The sequence below is a fragment of the Condylostylus longicornis genome, unplaced genomic scaffold (genome assembly GCF_029603195.1).
Source record: "Condylostylus longicornis isolate FDR11 unplaced genomic scaffold, ASM2960319v2 ptg000083l, whole genome shotgun sequence".
Lineage (NCBI taxonomy): Eukaryota > Metazoa > Arthropoda > Insecta > Diptera > Dolichopodidae > Condylostylus > Condylostylus longicornis.
The window spans coordinates 2047488-2068105 of record NW_026578051.1 but is presented as its reverse complement, the minus strand read 5'-3'; the positions used below and the strand labels follow the sequence as shown (position 1 = coordinate 2068105).

Here is a 20618-nt window from a genome sequence, read left to right as displayed (position 1 = left end):
CTGTTGCTTATGATCTTTTTCTGTTACGTTTCTATACAACAAATCGGGAATATTACGTAATCAAGTAATTTTTAAGTACCTTTGTATATTTTGTTTTGTTCTTTTTTTCTTATTTTATTAAAATATTTTTGTCTATAAAATTTCTGATTCTTTTATAATTTTTTCTACATTTTATTAAGGTTTATAAAAAAAACATATTTAAGGAACAATGACTTTTTCTTGTTTTTTTTTTTAAAGAATGTCATGCACATAAGTGAATTTGTTTAAATATTTCGAGGAATACGACGGTTTTTTTTTATTATTAAATATAAATTAATCATCATATAAAAATGATAATAATGTAATCATAACTATAACAGCAATTCTATTTTTTTATTATTTTTAACACAAAATTTTTCACTTTTTACCTTTAAGAGCGCGTATCCCTTTTAAAGATCCCGTCCACTACATTATTTTCTATTTCGTGTTGATTCTTTGTTTTTCTCGTATTATTTTTTTCTCATTTTTTTTTTGTTCCTTTAAGTCAAAGTTCAATGGCTTCTATAGAGGATTCTCTTATAATTTTTTTTTTCTGTTTTCTGGTTGCATTTGAAAATTCTTAAGTATGACTCATACATTTTGTTGCAGTCTTCTTTAGAGAGTTATAAATCGATATCGAGATGCTCATAGATTGAAATATTTATAAAAAAAAAAAATGGGAAAATGTAAAAAAAAAAAAAATGCATATTTAATTTTTTTTTTACCCATTGTATGTAGAGAACTATATATGTATTATATACACATAGTATGGCATTGATGCATTCATACATAAACAAGTAATGCACATTTACACATAAATTTAATATAGAGAAAAAAATATATGAAAATTTCTTATGAAAGTATTGGTGTGCATATCTCTATGTAGGATAAAAAATATAATTTTTTTTTTGTAGAGAACAAGTTGTAATATTTCAAGGGTACTTAAATGGAAGAGAAATTAGTTAAAAAAAAAATCTTGAGTCTTATATATCAACTTTTTCTTTTAGCACTTATTTACCATAACATTGTGATATTTAAAATGCATGTAAGAAAAAAACAAGGAATAAAAGGGATAAAAAAGTATGTATATGTACATGTACTTATATAAGTATCAAGAATATTAAACTTATTTCAAGCACAATTAAAAACCAAATTCATTTTAATTGTTTATGACACATTGTTAAATAAAAAAATATATATGTAATTTAAAAATAAAATATTTAAAATACAAAAATTCCATTTTAATTAAATGTTAAATATTCATTTATATTTCATTTACTTTAAGTTATTAAATGGAATTCAGAACCAAATAAAACTAACAGAATCGTATACTTACTCAGTGGTATACTTGAATCGGAATCATAATCAGTTTTAATGCCGAACTCCTAATTTTTAATCGTAATCGGTTTCCAGATCAAGTTCAGAAACGAAATCTTAAATTGAAAGTAGAATCGAATTCGGAATCGAAATCTTTAAATAGAATTGGATTCGACAAAAGTTTAGTGTCGAAATTCGAATTCGGAGTCGATTTCGGATTAGGACTAGAAATGAAAGTGAGAAGGTGAATTAAGTTCGCAGTAAAAATCTAGATCGGAATTGATTTCGGAGTAGTAATCGAGTTCGGAGTCGAATTCGGAGTCGAAGTTAAGGTCGGAGTTGGAATTTAAATAGTAATTAAAGTCATAATATAAGTTTATTAAGTCTGAAATCGGTGTGAATATTAAAGTCAAATTTGAATTTGGCAAAAAAAAAAAATCGGAATTTGAAGCCATTTCGAACCTCTGTCAATGATAAAAAATTAAATAATATTTCAATATCACGTTAACATTAATTAATTAATTTATTATCGATATTTATTGATCTAAGTATATATACATATATACAAATTTAAATTCTCCCCTACTTTACCTCTACATATTTTTAAAATTTTTTCAACTTTCTCATTCTTTCTTTATTTCTAAATTCTTATACAATAATCAATTAATTACTGCATACTCTAATAATTGACATTTAAATTATATTTATCTAGATCTTCTACAGATTACCAAGTGATACTTATTTAAAATTTGACACCATAAATAATTTCACTTATTTCCCTCTTTCACAAACAACAAAAATTTCAATCAAATATTCAAATATTTTTTTTGAATGAAAAATATAAGTATTTAATGATATAAGTGTACAAAGGTATGTTTTAAAATTAGTTACCCACAAAAATTTTCGAAAAGAATTTTCTACCCCACACCTTAATTTCATTATACTTGTACATAAGCATAAAAATATTTTCTTTGTTTGAAAATATTTTAGAAGATCGAAGCACATGCTTTTTAAAAAAAAAAAAAAGAGAGAAAAACAAAAAGGGAAGAAAATAAAAAAGACCCGCGCTTTTTTTTCATAATATAAAAAATTTCCTCTCCCTTATCTAAATTTTTCCTCTCTTCTCTTTTATCCCCTCCTTTATTTTATATGCGTGCAGCGTTTCTCTTTCTGTGTCAAAATTTTGTCTTTGTTTTTTACTTTTTCACCTTACATCAATTTTAAAATAAAAAAAACTTATTTCGAAATATTGGAAAAATTACACTTTAAATTCGATTTTTATTTCCTCAAAAAAAAAAAAAACACTATAACTTTATGCAATGATTTCATTTTACTTGCTAAATTGTGGCATTATTTTTTAAAGGATAATCCGAATAATATTTTTCCTTTTTAAATTGCACTTATAAACATTGGAAAATTTTGCTTACAAAAATTTTTATCAAACAAAGAAAAATAAAGGATAACATTAATATATATGATATACGCTGTGTGCAAAAAGGATATTTCCAACAAAAAATGACGAAAACAACAACAATACCATCAAAACTGCAAAAAAAAAAATTCAATTTCCCCCTTGTTTTTTTCTTCTTTTTTGTTTTATTATAGCGTATTGTACGTACGGTGTAGTGCCTGTACTACATGATTTCCGGTAACAAAGAACCGTGTTATATTAAGGAAAATCAAATATTTTCCCATTTAATTTTCATTTTCCTTTATATCCAGTAACATACAAGTATACTTATATGTATGTATGTATGTAAACAAACTTTATGTATTCCTAGATTTTTTACAAGTTATCATCTTATACTTTTATGATCAAGTACAAATAAATTTTATAGCCGAATTGAAATTGAACTGAAGAATTAAGTTAGATTTCTCAATAATGATAATCATCATCATCATCATCATCATCATCATCATCATAATTTCTAATAATCAAAATACTTCATCAAGAGTATTTAACCAATCATATTATACATGTGTGTAAGTATATGTGTATATGTAAAGTTGAACTTTTTATTACTTTACAAGTGTCAAATATCAATTTATTGTACATGTTATACATAAATATTAATATACACATATTTCTTGTATTATATACATATAAATTTGCCACAGTGTACATATTGAATGATATAGATTGAGTACATAAGTGAGTATGATGAGAATCCTTTGTCAACATAACTGACTATATAATATGTATAATGTACGTAAAATCTAATGATAGCCAGTTTACTTGCATGTTTTCTGTTATACGATGATTATATATAAAAATATTTTAGCAACAAAGAAAATATAAACATATAATATTATAAAAGAGCGTACCTTCACCACCGCGTACCTTTTTTTTTTCATTTTAATTTTGATTTTTTCTTATTATTCTTATTGCTCTATTGTTGTTCTGTTGTTCCTGTTATTTTGTATATTTCACCCAAAAAAAAGAATATTATTTATTTTCACTTTGTTAAAATTGTAAAAGAGAAAACAAGTTGGATGAACTGGAACTTTAATATTTTACTAATAAAAGGGACGCGGATACTTTTTTTTTTTTTGTGTAGTGAGTAAATAAATGAGTATAGAATTACAAATCAGTGAAATTATTGTGGACATAAGTAAATATAATGGTGCGTTGTGGTGCGGGTTTAAAATTTATATATTGTTATATTTATTATTAAAGGGTGAGTATAACAATAAAATAATTTCATTTTTTATAATTTTTGGGATATTTTATTTTTTTTTTTTTTTTAGGAAGAATATTATTGTAAAAATTTTAAGTATAATTTATTGAATTATATAAAAAGGACAAAGAAATTGAAAAGAAACGTTTATAAGTCTTTAATTTTAGAAATGTTATAATATAATACTTAACATTTAATATTGTAATTATTTAATTAATTACTTCAATATTTTATAAAATTAATTGATTATTTAATTATTAAATAATAAATTTTTACTATTGCAATTTACCGTTGTGATTTGTCAAAAATTGCAAATGAAATCAGAAACCGGACAGATGAAGAAAATTATCACATCACTAATCTGACATATGACGAAAATTATTTGACAGGTAAATTTTGTATTTTTTTTTTATAGATTTTTATTTAAGCATAATTTTTTTAATTTTATTTTGTGGATGTAATTTTAGGCATCAAAAGTATTAGAATTCATGATTTTTCAAAGTTATATGAAAATTACATTCTGGGAAAGTGTCAGTTTGTTTATTAGAGTCACAGACTGAAGGCTTAATTATGTCACAACAGAACTTTATTTGACAATTAATATTATAAAGTGGCATATTAAGAGTAGCGCCCTCTATTTATAACTGAACAGAATCAAATATTTGATTTCAGCTTGTTTTCTTTAAATTTGCAAATAATTGTTGAACAGAGTTTAAAAAATCCAAAATGAATTAAGTAATTTTTGTAATTTAATTTGAAGATCAAATATTTGGTTCTTAAGAGGGATTCTTGTCTGTCAGCTCATATTGTTTCATTAAATTTCATTCTACTATCAAATTTTCTTGTATTTTATTACCAAATCTAAATTATTAAGAATATAAATTTATTCTAATTTGCCTATCTCTAATTAATATACAAATAAAATTATTTTATATTTTTAACATTATAAAGAATCATTATTTCCCGTAAAAACCACATATAGAACATACAACTATATACAAGTACTTATATACTTACTTATTAATTACTTATTTTTATTATTCTTTCTTTGTGTCACGTGAACATTACAATGTATTTTAACCCCAAACTCTCTACAATATATAATTTACTGTAAGTACATACATACATGAATGGCTGGGCTCTCTACATTTTAGTAATAAGTACAAAAAAAAACAAGCAACAGCATAAATTTAACAAAAGTACTTCTTTAAAAACAAAGTATTGAAAACAAAAATAAAAATTTATATGACAAGAAAAATAATAATAAATTTATAATCACAATAAAAAAAAAAACACAAAAAATTATAAGTAAAAGGATAACAAAATAGATGGAAAAGGATATTTTTTTTTAATTATTATTAAACTGTATAAAATTGTGGTGTTGGTTTACCCATCAATTAATAAATCGAAAAAATAAAAAAGAGAAAAATAACATGACAGGGAAAGCAGTAAAATAGACACACGCATTTTATTTACAGTTATTTAATGATAAATTAAAAGTGCTAAGAAAAACATCAAAAGGATACAAAGAGAGAAAATAATATTTAAGGATTTTGATGTGAATTTTCAATAGTAAAGAGGATGAAAATGAAAAAATAATGGACGGAAGGATTGTATAAATATGTTTTTTTTTTTTTGTTTGTTTGAAGTTTTGTTACTTTGGACGTATATAAATAGGCTCGACTGATAGAATGGTACAAATGGTTAATATTATTTTTTGTGTGCTTTGATTTATTTGTGGTCTATTTCATTGGATTTTTGTCATCACATTATTTGATTTTCCAATGAAAATCTAAATAGGTAAATGCCCGCATTCGAATAATAGGAAAATATAATCAATGGAAAAAATAATCTTTGTTACAATTAAAATAATCATTTGTAATTTTAAAATTACAGTAGATAGTAAATAGTATTTAAAGAATAAGTAAGTGGTTAGTAAACTTATATGACCATAGATGTGTCAACGTACTCACTGATGTCAGTGTAGACTGTAGATTAGAACGACGATACACCGCGACCTAAATGATCTTTTGTCCTTTCACGAGTGTCCAGTATTTTGTCTAGAGCACATACCCGAAACCCACACTTTTGATGAATACGAGAAACTTTTTCTCCGGAAAAATATCTCATAACAACATACTCAACAGGAAGGGTCCACGAAAGCTATCACTCTCTTGTATTATTATATTATATTCAGCTTGTATTGTTATATTATATTCGTTATTCTATTGAATTCGAGATACGAAAATATTTAATTTAAATCTAAAGAAACTCTTATTTATTATTTATAATCCAAAATGTCAATTGGGTTTATTCAATGATTAAATGAATAACTTATACAACTTAAGTCAACTTAAAATTCTGGTGTTCTAAATACCAAATTCTAAAATTTAATTGGATTGAGTATATCTTTTTGGTTCACCTTTTTTCGAATCAATATCCTTCTCCAATACATATTTAAAACTCAATAGCCAATATTTGTTCTGCCCTCAATTTTTTTTCATTCCTCAAAAACGAAAATTTCCAAAAATTTAATTTTATTTAAAAATTTTAGAATTCATAGTTTATAGAAGGATTTTTGTTCATTTTTAAACATTTTGCATAATATTTATTTTCTGACTAATGCACGTTGTGTTTTTTGCCCACATATTTAGTCATAAGTTTAATTCAACTTTTCTATTTTGTTTTAATTTTCACGAATCCCGACACAATTTCAATTTTTTTTTTATTGTTTTTATTATTATTTTCTAGATGCATAAGTCAATTGATTGAGTTTCTTAATGAATTCAAAGCAATATTTTCCTAATAAGTACCTAAAGTAAATTTTATAAAACATTTCAAATTCAAGTTCAAATTGCTAAAATGACAACAAAAAAAAAAAAAAAAAAAAAAATACAATTAGAAAAAGGCTAACCATTTGGCAACATTTAAAAAAAAATGTCTAGTAAAGTTAAAAAAAAGAAACCCGCTCATCCCCGTCCCGTCATTCGCCCTCTCATATTTTTTTTGTTTTATTGGTTTTGTTTAATAATTCTCACACGATTTTCAATTTTAAATCGAAATATACCAGTTATTTTTAACATTCAATAAAATTCCAAAAATGTAATTAAAAATAACCATTTTTGAAAAACCTAGATTTCCTTCTTTACTTACTTATATAGGCTCAGTGGAAAAATGAAAAGCAAAAACAAGTTTAGTTTTTTAAAAAATCATTTGAAACATTTTTTTTTGCAATTTATAATTAGATTTGAAACAAAAACAGAAAACAGCAATGTCACATTAATTATCCATTTTTGGGTTTTCTATATTTCAAAAAAAAAAAAAAAATGTTTTCCCAATAAAATTGAATTGATTTAAAACTAATAAGAACATAGAATATAGTTAGTTACTAACATTTCTAAAAATATGTCAAAATCAACAATGTGTCATAATATGAAGAGTAAGAGAGAGACTGAGAGAGAGAAAGAAAGAAAAATGATGACGGAATCTCATCTTCGAATAATTTTTATGCATATTATATGAATGTATGTTATAAAAAAGCAATATAAATTTCATTTGTTCTTAAGATGACATTAAAAAAAATAATATTGCTTTATTTAAGTAAGCGTTTACACAATATAACACAATTACGTTAACAGATTCTTAAAATTTTTGACAACTACCCTGCATTTTCATGCGTCGTACTTGAAGCCCATTTTTATGTAAGCCATATAAATGTTACTTGACTCGAAGCTGGCTTGAAAGGCTGGAGAGCTTGAATATTACAGCACATAATTTTTTTTGTCATAAATTACATTTATCTTTACATTTATTATAGTATGTATTATTTTTGAGGCTGACAAATACAGTTTGAGTTTTGAGCTAATTCCAACACAAGTATTCATATGAACGAGGTAAATGACAAATTTATTTCAATACTTTTAGTGCAGAAATATATGTACATGCACTTCTGGCATAATATATATAATATTTATGTATATATACTTAAATATGTTTGAGAATATTGAAATTAGTAAATGATTATTTAGATTTGAATGATTGAGTCCAAAATTTAATGTAACTTGATAATTAAAATTAACAAAAAAAATTTCAAGTTTCTTATTAAATTTTCAATTTAAAATGAAGCTTATCCTTTAGCAAAGTTAAAGTGTTAAAACGAATAATTTTAAATGAAACTTAATAAAGCGATCCCTAACTGGAACTTTGAATTTAAATTTAAAAATAACTAAGTGTGTAGATTGGTATTCATTGATAACGTATACTGAAACTAACGTAAAAGAAAGAGTAATTGTCAAATCTTATTTGAAAAGCAAATAAAAAAATTTCCTAAAATTAATTAAATATGTATATGTAAGTATTTTTTTATTTCCGCAAGTTTTCGTTTCAAAGAACTGAATATTGTTAGACCCCAACTGAATTATGCCATTCAGCCATATGTTACTTAACTATACAATTAATGTTATACTGTCACTTTCATATAATAGTCTATGTCGCATATTATTTAAATTCGTATCTATATTGAACAAATAAATAAAGAATTTTTGAAAACAATTAAGTATATTAAAATAAGCAAGAAAAATATTCAAAACATTATATTTGAAGACTGTATCAGAAATAAATTACTCAATTCAAGAAATAAGAGGTTCTTAGTTAACTTGTCTTTCTCTTTCAATAAATTTACATTTATGTAAGTATTTAAGTATAAGATCAAATTGCATATATACTTAAATAAGTTATCATTTTTTATTATTATTATCTTTTATTTATATAACATATGCAAGCATATATATTCAATTTTAATATTACTTATATAATTTATTAAAATTTTTATAGAAAAACAATAATCAAATCATGAACGAATAAGTAGGTAAAATATTGTTATAAAAATTTACTATAATTATATACATATACTCCTATATAGCTGTAAAGTATAATGTATTCCAATTTGATATGAAACGTACATATACTTATGTATAATAAATTCAATAATATTATAAAAACAAGGAAAAATAATAATAATAAATTATTATATTTAATTATTATGCTGGACATGCTTTATAATATATAAGTTAGATTACAAGTAAATATATTGTAATGTATAAGTAATATAAAATATACTAATAAATATAGTATGTATATATATATAAAACAATTTTATATTTTTCTCTTACCTCTGTATTTAGATTTTATTTACTTATTTATTTATTTATTTATTTATTTAAAATAAATAGTACACCTGTGATCTCGACATAATAATCACAATATTATGCATGTATACATTTTGTATTTATGTATATATATACGTATATTAAATAATATGAATAATAATAATGAGAGACGACAAATTTTCAAATATGATGTTATGTTAAATGTTATGTTAAATCTTATTTTTTTTATTAAAACTTGTTTTTTTTTCTGTCTCTCTAATTTACTGGTTTATCCAATCCAATCACTTCACTCACTTGTAAAAAATTTAAAATTTTTATGTTATTCTAATTACTTTTATATTAAGAGTATATTTATGTATTAAGTATGTATAATAGTTTTATTATTAAATTTTTTGATAATATTGAGAATGTTTAGTATAATAATTAATATGCAATGTATGTATGTATATATTATATAAAAGATATTTTTCCAACGTGGACTTTTATGTAATATTTTGTTTTTGTTTTTTTATTATTAATAATTTTGCCGCCGATTTTTTGTATGTTTTGCAATTTAATTTTTAAATTGATTTTGTTGTTGTTGATTTGTTTTTTTTTTGTGATTTTTTTTTTTTTTGTGACTTATATTCAAAGTTTTATTTTATTATTTTATTAGGTTATATATACATAATAGCTATATATAATACCTTTAATTGTAGATAAATAATTGTATGTCTTGTAAAAAATTTAAGATTTTATTAACTATATTTTTTAATGTGTATGCACTTTTATTATAGTTTTGTGTAAATTAATATTATTTTTTTATAAGAAATTGAGAACAAAAAAAAAAAAAACAAGAATAGTATATTGAGAGCTTTAAATGAATTTTATTGTTAGATTTGAATTTCTTCATTTATTTTTGCATTTATTTCTTATATTTTAAAATTTACGTAAATAATCTTAGATTTTTAATATTTCATTGTAATTTTAAAGTTCAAATTTATTAGAATAATGGCATATTGGTTTTAATATTTATTCTTAATTTAATTTTAATTTTTTTATGTTGTTCACAAAGGCTAACAGGGAATGATAACAAACAATACAGCGATAGAGAGAGTGAGAGAGCAAAATATATCATGCAAATGTTTTTTCTTATATTAAAAAATGCGTTTTTTTATTTCTATATTTTTTTTTTTTTGTCTCTGTTATGATTTTATATTTAATGTTTCTGTTAATTTTTGTAATAATTGTTATGCACGACGATAATCTCTTATTAATTTTAATGTTTTGAATGTAACTACCTCTAAATATACAAATTTCTTATTATTTATTATTAATATTAAATACTATTTTGTATGTATTAGCAAAATGTGTAAATGAATGCTTTTGCTTGTATTGCATAAATAAGTAAGTATTATAAAATTTTATTGCTATGCTTATATTGCAAAATTATATTTTTGCAATATATTGAATAAGATTGTAGTTATTTTAAAAAAGATTATTAAATAAGTTCTTTTTAGCCTTTTATTATTTTAATATTAATTTAAGATAGAAAGAGAAATACTTTTATTTTTAATTTTTTTTTAGCACACATTTAAAGCACCACTTTATTTTGGATTTAAAATTTGTATTTTTTTTTTATTTGCTTAATTTAAAAAATATTTTTTTTTTGTAAAATATATTATGTATGTATGTTTGTATGTAGATATACAAAATATTATTATTTTTATATATATAATTGTAATTTGTAATTAATATTTATTGCAAGCATTTATTTATATTTTATTATTAATAATGTATTTAGAAAGATTAGAATTTAATTACTTAATTTTATTTTTTCAAAAATATATATTTTTTTTTGAATTTATTATAAAAAAATCACATACTTCGCTTATAGGCAAAAATTGGTTTTTTTTTTATTAAAATATTCTTTATGTTTTTCTTGTGTTATTGGATGTTTCTCTATTTTTACTGTTCTGCAAATAACTATTGAATTAAAATTATTAATGTTATTAAGATTAATAAGAAAAAAAAAATGAGAAAGAGAGATTATGAGAACAGTTCTGTGTTTTTGTTTTTTTTTTTTAAGTTAATTTCAATTTTATTCACTGTCATTACAGAGTGAATACTTTTTTCAATACTTTTATTGTTGTTGTTGTTTCTCCGTACTTAAAGTTTATTGTACCCTTTTTTTTTATCCAATTTAATATTATTATAATTTTACCTTAAAAAAAAAAGGAAAATGTAATTATTATATAATAATTATTGTAATTTATTGTATAATATTTTGTTTATAAGCACTATCATGAATTTTTCTTAAAATATAATAATAAATTTTTGTATAAAAATGTCATTGACCTTTTGAGCGACATAATTCAAGGCCAAAATACTAATATGTAGACGTACTTATATACAATATATATATATATAAAAATTTAACCAAAATAAAATGTAAATTTGTAAGTCTTTTTTTTATTATAATTTTTTATTCTTCAATTCTATTTGTTTTTGTTTTTTATTTTATTTGTTTTCTCTTCTTTTTTGCTTACTGTCGTGATGACATGTAAATAATAAAAAAAAAATGCTCTTTTTTTTCTCTTATAATAAATTCTTATGATGTCATTTCAAAATTTTTTATGTATTTTGTTGATCTTCACAACGCAACAGTAATTATTACCATATTATTAAATTAAAATTTTTTGAAATTATTTTTAATTTATTGAAATTGAAAGAAGAAGATTGTATTCAATACAATAATTTTACATAGCAGTAATATTGAAATTTTTTGTTAAATTTGGAAAATACTTTTTGAAAAAATTTTTTTTTATTAAAATAATTTTATATTTTATTCGGACAACATTCATGAATGTTTTTTTTTTTTTTTAAATTTGAATTTTATAAAAATTTTTAATTCACAATATGCATAAATTGTTAATAATTGAATGCACTTGTGAATAATGAATTAGAATAATTATGTTTTATGAATAAGTGTGTATATATACTTGCATATTATATGCATGTATGTATTTTAAGTATTTATACAAAATATGCAATCTTGTATAACTATGATTTTGTATTTCTTATTTACTTGTTTTGTTTTTTTTTATAATTTTCATGGATAAGTTATTATGTATCTGTTGCTGTTGCTTTTTTACATGTATTTTGTTTTATTTAATTTTTTTTTATTATTATTACTGCTACTGCTGCTTATATGCACTTAAATCCAAATATATGTACTTAAAGATTGGCAGAGAATTGACTTCTTTATGCACCTAATGAATGTAAGATAACTTTTTATTTTTTGTGATTTTATGTTTATTTTTTCTTAAAGCACACCTGGCGATTTTATTTTTTTTTTATAATTCTTGTTTTTTGCTGTTCTTTCTTTGATTTTTTCATTTCTACTAAAGTGTTTTTTTTTTTGTTTAATTTTTCTTCTTCTTCTTCTTCTGCACAACAACAATAATGGAATAAGAATAATAATATTAAAAGAATTGTAGGTAGGTAAGGTAAGGTATATTATTGACATGCATGCATTGAAATTTTTGTTATGGATGGAAATTGAAAGATAAGATCTTATTAAAAAAAAAAAAAGAAAACAAAATTATATTCTTTTTTTTTTTTGTATAATGTTGTTGTTTTGTTTATTTTTTTCTTCTTTTTTTAAATTTGTATTAAGTAGATGTTTTTAAATATTTTTATTTTATATTTTCTTTTCAAACAGTAAAATATTAAATAATAAATTTTCTAATAACTTCACAACTAATATACAAAAATGTAATGTTTATACAATACAAGTTGGTATAGCAGTAAAAAAAAAAAAAGAATAATAAAAGTGCATTTATTATTATGAAAGTAAAAAAATCACAAAAAATATTACCGAAAATAGAAATTTAATTTTGTAGAATTTAAAATAAAATTTCTCTTTATTCCAAAAAGAAATTTTTGCAATACTAATAGAAATATGAAAACTATATTTTTTTTTTCAATAATTTTTGCACTAATTTTTATTTAAGAAAATATTTCTTTATTATACAAAACTTAATTTTATTTTTTTTTTTTATTTATTTAATTAATAATATAAATTTGTGTTATAAAATTCAGTCTTTTAATTATTTATTTTTTTTTTCCTTCACTATTTATTTATACAAAAAAAAAATTAATCATAAATTCTTTTAAAAATGTTTTCATAGTCAAAAATATATTTTTTTTTTTCTTTTAATTTTCAAATATGAAAAAAAAAATTTCAAAATTTATTTTATATAAAATTCAAACTGTACTGAGTAAGAAAAAAATATTTACGACGCGCCCAAACTGGCACTTGACAAAGAACTGAAAAAATCAAAATTTAAAAGAAAACAAAAAGAGGAATTGAATTTTTTCATTTTTCTTTTTTATTATTTTATGTGCTACCTCTATTTTTCCCCCTTTTGATAAAAATTCTTAAATGCAAAAGAGAGAGATAGATAGAAAAAAAAGAAGAATAAATAAAAAAAAAAACAAAAACTGAAATGCACTTTTATTTTTTGTTGTTGTTTTTCTTTTTTTTTTTGTATTTATTTTTTTATTATTTTTATAATATTTTGACGGCTTTTTGTTTTGAAAGAAAAAATTTCAAACATCATTTTTTGATTTTATATTCGAGGGTAACTCTGACAACAGAACAAAAACAATGTAGTATATATACTATGCTATATAAGAATGGTAAAAATTAAAATGTCAAATGTTAAGTCAAAACGAAAGAAAATGGAATATGGTATGTAATGTAACAATGGAAATTGGAATGAAAATTATATTAATGTAGTATTGAAATCGGAATATTGTAAAATTGGTTTGTTTCTTTGATTAAAATTTACAATGTATTCATGTTAACAATGGTTTAGATTCACAATTATAAATAAAAAATTCTATTTATGACATCCTTTTGCATGATAACGAATTAAATAATGCTTTGTAAACTAAATGATCTAAATATATAAGAAGTAAATTTTGCATACAAATAAATATTATTTAATATTTAAATAAAAACAAATTTTTATTTAAAATAATAAATATTTAAGAAATATATTTGTTTTTAATAAAATAAACAACATCCCTAACTGATTATATTCGTTAGCTCTACAATATCTTTTATTACAATATTTCTGATATTTCTGATAGAACTACATTATTATCCCTTTTTTACCATTGTTAGAAACGACACTTTATGTAGGCACTTTAGAGACAGAGTTTAGACACTTTATGTAGACACTTACATAATTAAATACATATTCCAAAAAAATTTAAAAAACTATAATAATTTAAATATTAAAGCATGTTAGTATGTATAAATTATAAAATGAGAGAAAAGTTCTGTTATTCTCTTTTTTATAACCGAATTGATTACATACATAAAAACAAAAAACAAACAAAAAAAAATTTAAAAACAAAACTGTAAATATCATACATTTATGTAGCTAATCATGCGAACGTAAATGTGAATTATGTGTGCATAAATGTACTTGTTACGTACTTGACTTGATTGTTGATTTGACAGGGGTGGGAAACAAATTGAAATAAAAAAAAAATTACTACATAAACGTATAGTTATATGCAAATATGTATATGCGTGTATATAATATGTAAAGTGAAATATTTTTAATGTTTTGATTGACTGTACTTTTATGCATAATAGTGTAAACACTGTACATATTAGTGAAATTTAAAAAAAAAAAAATTTATTGTCTTAAATTAGTGCTAACGAATTGTGTTTTTAAAATCAAAAAGTAAATTTGATATCTTATAATAATTTTTTACAGTTATTTTAAAATATTATCATCAAATTAAATTCTAGCGTTACCGTTGTAACTTATTTATTTTTTAACTTTAGCGTTTATGACATGCATTTTGACTCTACTAAACGTCATATACCCGCAATTACCATAATAAGATCGAAATAAAAGAGTTTTTAAATAAAAAACTTTTAAAATGAGCACATTTCATAATAACCTGTAAAATGTACATTTTATTGGTCTTTTAAATAAAAAAAAATTAAAAAATGTAACAAGTTTTTTTTATGTTTTTTTTTAATTTTATTTTTAGTACAACTTAAAATAATTTCAATTTAATTAATTTAGTTTCTTATTCAATACAAAATGATTACATCATTTAAAATTCATAACTTGTACCCATTCCACTGAATTTAACATGTGAAACATCTGTGGAACGTAAAAATTTATTTTTAACATCTCTACTAAATATTTTTCCACCATTATCTAAATTTGAAAATGTTGGTTTAATAAATTTAATTTTTGGTTGATCTAGAAAATTTTTTAATGTAACCGTTTCAAATAGTTCTGGATATGATTTAACAATATTTTTTAAATCTTCATGATGTTTTAAATCAGATAAATCATCTTCATCATTTGAATTCATATGAGATTTAATTGCCAAATTACTAAAACGATGCGGTTGAAGTTCATGATGTGTTTCATCATTATCTCGAAATACAAAATAATGTCTTGGCCGACCATAATTAATTTTTGGTAATGCAAGAGTATATAAATTATCTGCTTTATATTTATTTGCGATTCCAATTAATTTACTTGCATCCAAATTTGGTATGACTTGATCTAAATTGTATGTATCGGGTGAAATTGATTTCTGTTTATGTAATTCTCCAAAATTTTCTTCAGATCCTAATTGTGTTGTTAGAAAATTTGAATTCTTAAATTTATTATCAATAATTGGTTGATTATCAATTTGATGAGCATAATTTATATTTTCATATAATGATCCATGATGTGCATGTATTAAATCATCTTGTAATGGAATTCCTTTAACATAGAATATTAAAAATGAAATAATAAAGATTTTCATGTAAACCTAAAAAGAAAGAAAGAAGAAAAATATATTAAATTAGTAAAATAAATTTAATTTGCATTTCAACATTTGCATTATAAATGACTAAACATTTTTGTTATGTTATATAAAAATAAAGACTTCTACGATCAACTTAAATTCGATATCGTATTGTGCTCGTTCTCATCGAAATTTTTCTCCTAAATTTTAAAATTAATAACGATTTGAGCTATTGTGAATACCAATTATTTTTAATAAAATAATACAAAAAATTTGTACTAATTTCCGTCGGTTCTGATCTATTCTTGACTTTGCTTATTATTATGGTTTGCCTTGACACATGAAAAATAAAAAACAAAATCGTCACGTATATTTGGATTATTTACAGTTTACGTATTAGATTTCATATACATAGGTAAATTCTTTTAGATGCAATACCTAAGTGATAAAATTTTTTGACATATTATTTTTTTTAATTTTACTGCGTTACAACCTTGTAACGTTTTTCTATATATTTTTTTTACTAATAACATTGAATTTTCTACTTTAATACATATTTTTTTCTATTAATATTATTTTTTCCCAAATTTAAATTTAAGTATTAAATTTTCAAATTTTTCAGCTTTCAATAAATGTCAATTATTTTTCCTAGTTTTATTGAATTGTTTTAATTTTCTTTAATTGCGAAAAGCAAATAAGAAGTAAAGAAGTGTTAGAATTTTTTTTTTTAACTAGAATCACATTGATCGGTAAATATAACGCCAATAATAAAAATGTTGCCAACATATAAAAAAGTATTAGAAAAAGTGGTTAATACATAGATAGAAAAGTACTTGACGAGTAGCAACATGTTATATGAAGTACAAGTACAGAAATCGATTACAAAAACCGATACACAAATATTAAAATTAGTATTAATATGTAAATGTGCAATAAATTTATACATACTGCAATATTATATTACTTCATTTTAGTTATTGTGCATCAATACTATTCTTAGCCAACAACACTAAACTTGACAAACTGCAAATAATACAAAATAAGGCAATGAGAATTGTTATCAAATATAAGAAATATAGAAGAATGCATATTAATACGATGTTATAGATAATTTGAAATAGATGACTGTTATAGAAGTAGAATTATGTATAATACGCTTTTATTAATAATTTAAATTAATGAATTGATGGACTATTATACCAAAATATGTATATATGGACATTGACTAAATAGGTGGATATTATTTAAAAGATCAAAAATTAGGAGAAATGCAAGAGGGAAAAATCTTATTCGAATAAATTAAGAAATATATACATGTATTAAAGTAAATTATAAATATTAAATAAATAAATTAAATATAGGTAATAAAATTAATAAGATTATTGTTGTTCCTTAAATATTTTTTTCAAATTAATATATAATTATCCTAATTAACAACATACGTAATGATTTATTCATATTATGAAAAGCAATAGTTCGACACCTCATATTTTCAAAATTTTAATTAAAAATCATTGAACTTATAATAAATAATTAATCTTTATTTTCTATTATCACTGAAATATAAAAATTACGCTGTCTATATTAAGAATAATTTCAAATTATAGCCTATACCCGTACAAAAATCACTATATACAAAAATTAATATTGTTGCATATAATTATGTAAATTTTCCATTAATGTACAAATCACATTAAAAAAACTCAATTGTCCGGATAATTTAATACATAATTTTTAATTAATAACCGAACCAGTTTCATTTTATCAAACACGAATATTGTTATGACAGCATAAAAATAATGAAAGAAAAAAATATCATAAAACTAAAAATTTCTTGCTTGTAATTACACATAGTAAGAATGTATACAAAATAATTATAGTAGATGCACTGCATATTATATATCGTATACATTTAATGTAACAAACTTCATACATAACCATAATAAAAACGATAGTTAAACATGCAAGTCGTCTATTCTGTTTTCCACAACATAATTTCCATAAATTTATCATCATGATATTTGAAATTAATTTAAAAAAATTTCCCTAAAATTTAATTATTACAAAATATTTTTTACTCTTTTTTTTTTTAAAAATTCTTATTATATAATTTTCATTATGTTCATTTTATTTATTGGTTTTTCTCATTCAAATTTTTTTAAATTTTTCACTTCAATTAAACACTTTTAATTAATATTATATTTACACATATAAAAATATAAACAAACAACATAAATTTTTCACTATACCTTTAAAAACATTGCATATACCGTTTTGTTTTTATATCTTCTCTTTATTTTTACTTTTCACTTAATTTTATATTTATAATAATTTATTAAATAATATGTGAATATGTGTGTATGTATGTATATGTTTAATTTGAACTATTTCAATCAAAAGCTTAATATCAACTGATCCATATTCAACAGAATATGATCGTTTTTTATACAAGTAATAATGAGTTTTTCATATGTGTAATTATAACCCCGACTCCCACAAAACTTTTAAAGAAGAAAAATCGTACTAATAAGTGTATGGAATTATTCTTTATTATAATATCCGTATCCAATATGTGTTTATAGAAATTACTTGCAATTAAATGAAATTTATCCGCCACAAATTGCTTTTATAATACGTATATCCGCCGCGAAATGTCAAAATTCATATAGAATACACATATTTAAACAGGACTGCTCAGAACCAAGGAAATCACCACCGGCGCTAGAATAATCCAAATTCCTATTTTACCGCATGCGTTTTTTTTTTACATTTTCGGTTTACATCAGTTGTTTTTGTCGTTCGGATCTTATTCTGGGTTAACAAAAGAAATCATGTGCTCTTACCGTTCACCGCTTTGGCTATGTTTTTATAATTAGACAAAAAAAAAATAAAAAAATAATCATTCGTATAATTTTATGAGACAGTGGATAACAATGATTTTGGGATTTATATAACAAGATGTCAACCGAAACTCATAACACTTTTAAGTCATTTGTTGGGAAAATTCTTAAATTTGTCAAACGGATTGGGCTGCTTTCAGAGAAAACTCCATCCGAGTAATAACTGAACTGAACATATATTAAGAGTCTTCATGTAGTAAATTTGCATTACTGTTAGTTACTATTTACAATGCGTGCATTTGTGTAACGTTTTGACAGATATTGTTGTTGTTTTATATATAAAAATTTGTCCAGCAATATTTTTTCCTACAGTATACAATAAATTCGAACTAAGAGCTCGCAGTATATTCAAATAAAATTTTTACTAAATCATTTTATCAGTAACAGTAATTGAATACTTCAACTATTTTAAAAATTATATGAAAATATAAAAGAAAACAATATAAGGTAAAAAAAAAATAATTACACGCACATTCAATTCAATCCTAACTTGTACACATCTTAACTACATAATATATCTGAAAAAAGCCCCATATATGTATATATATATATATATATATAAATGTACAAAAAATCTACCATAAATTCACATCAGTAAGTTATTTTGTAATATTCACAACATGTGTGTAAAACTATAAAATATGAAAAGTATAGAGGTTTTTTGTTTTTCTTTTAATTTTTAGACTTTTTTAAAAAATATTGTTTTTTCTTACTATACTATTGTGAATATACATATACGTATGTATACAATGTGACTATAGTGAATAAAGGTATTTAAAAATCTTTTTTTTTTATAAGAAGACAAAAATATTTTAAACATTTTTTAATAAAAGTCACATAATTTAAATAGCATATTAAAAAAAAAAAAGAAAATATACAATTATATTATTATTTTTATTAATTACTATAATCCACCAAAAAACAACAATAATAAAAAAAAAAGTGGTTTAATGTGGTTGATTATTGGTATATAGAGTGGTATATTTAAGACTAAACTGTTAGTTAAGGTATTTTTGTAATAATATTTTTATGTGAACCAGGTTTTTTATTTTAATGTACACGAGGAATTCATTTTAAATTTACATACATAAAAGCCGAGATGAGCCAAGTAAAAGTAAAATTTTTCCTGATTTTCTTAAACATTATTTTACACAAAAAAAAAAAGAACTTTATATAACACATTTTAACAATTGAATTTTAAAATTTTTAGATTTCATCCAGATTTATACGTGCTAACCTAATTACTTTACATTTCCTTGATTTGATAAGTTCAGAGCATCCAATAATTTTTAATAGTTCAGCTGACCACTGTTAATTTAATACGGTATATACTTCCTACAAAAATATTTACAAGAAAATTATTTAATTTGAGACAACTATTAAATAAATCTAATCTTAAATCGTATCCTGTAATTAGACCAATCATGTAAGTGATATTGTAGTAATTTTCAATATTATTTTCAATATATCGCAATGACTAATTAAATTATATCCTTCTCTTGTAGATTAATGCTTGCTCTATCATTACTGGAGAATGTGAATTCAAAAAATATCAGGTGCATCATCTTGTACGAGAACTGTTGAGATTCCATACTACCTTAAATAATAAATTTTATTATAATTTATATTAATTTATTAAATTAATATTTAGTACCTTACTTATTTCAATATGCTCCTTTAACATTATTATGTATTTTAAAAAATTCAGATGTCAAACT

General features: G+C 21.8%; 2 protein-coding genes across 4 annotated transcripts in view; both read right to left on the bottom strand.

Annotated features, from left to right (window-relative positions):
- Positions 1-9754, bottom strand: part of LOC129613396 (uncharacterized) — a 93240-nt gene extending 83486 nt beyond the window's left edge. For all 3 annotated transcript variants that reach the window (XM_055527435.1, XM_055527434.1, XM_055527436.1), the window contains exon 1: positions 9185-9754. The gene's annotated coding sequence lies outside the window, so the exon portion shown is untranslated. The remainder of the gene's footprint in view (positions 1-9184) is intronic.
- A 5438-nt stretch (positions 9755-15192) lies between these two features.
- Positions 15193-18352, bottom strand: LOC129613410 (uncharacterized). The gene is made up of 2 exons (XM_055527456.1): positions 18250-18352; positions 15193-16024 (listed from the first exon to the last, which is right to left on the bottom strand). The coding sequence occupies exons 1-2, from the start codon at positions 18259-18261 to the stop codon at positions 15308-15310; spliced, it is 729 nt and encodes a 242-aa protein (XP_055383431.1). The 5' UTR covers positions 18262-18352; the 3' UTR covers positions 15193-15307.
- Positions 18353-20618: the final 2266 nt, after the last annotated feature.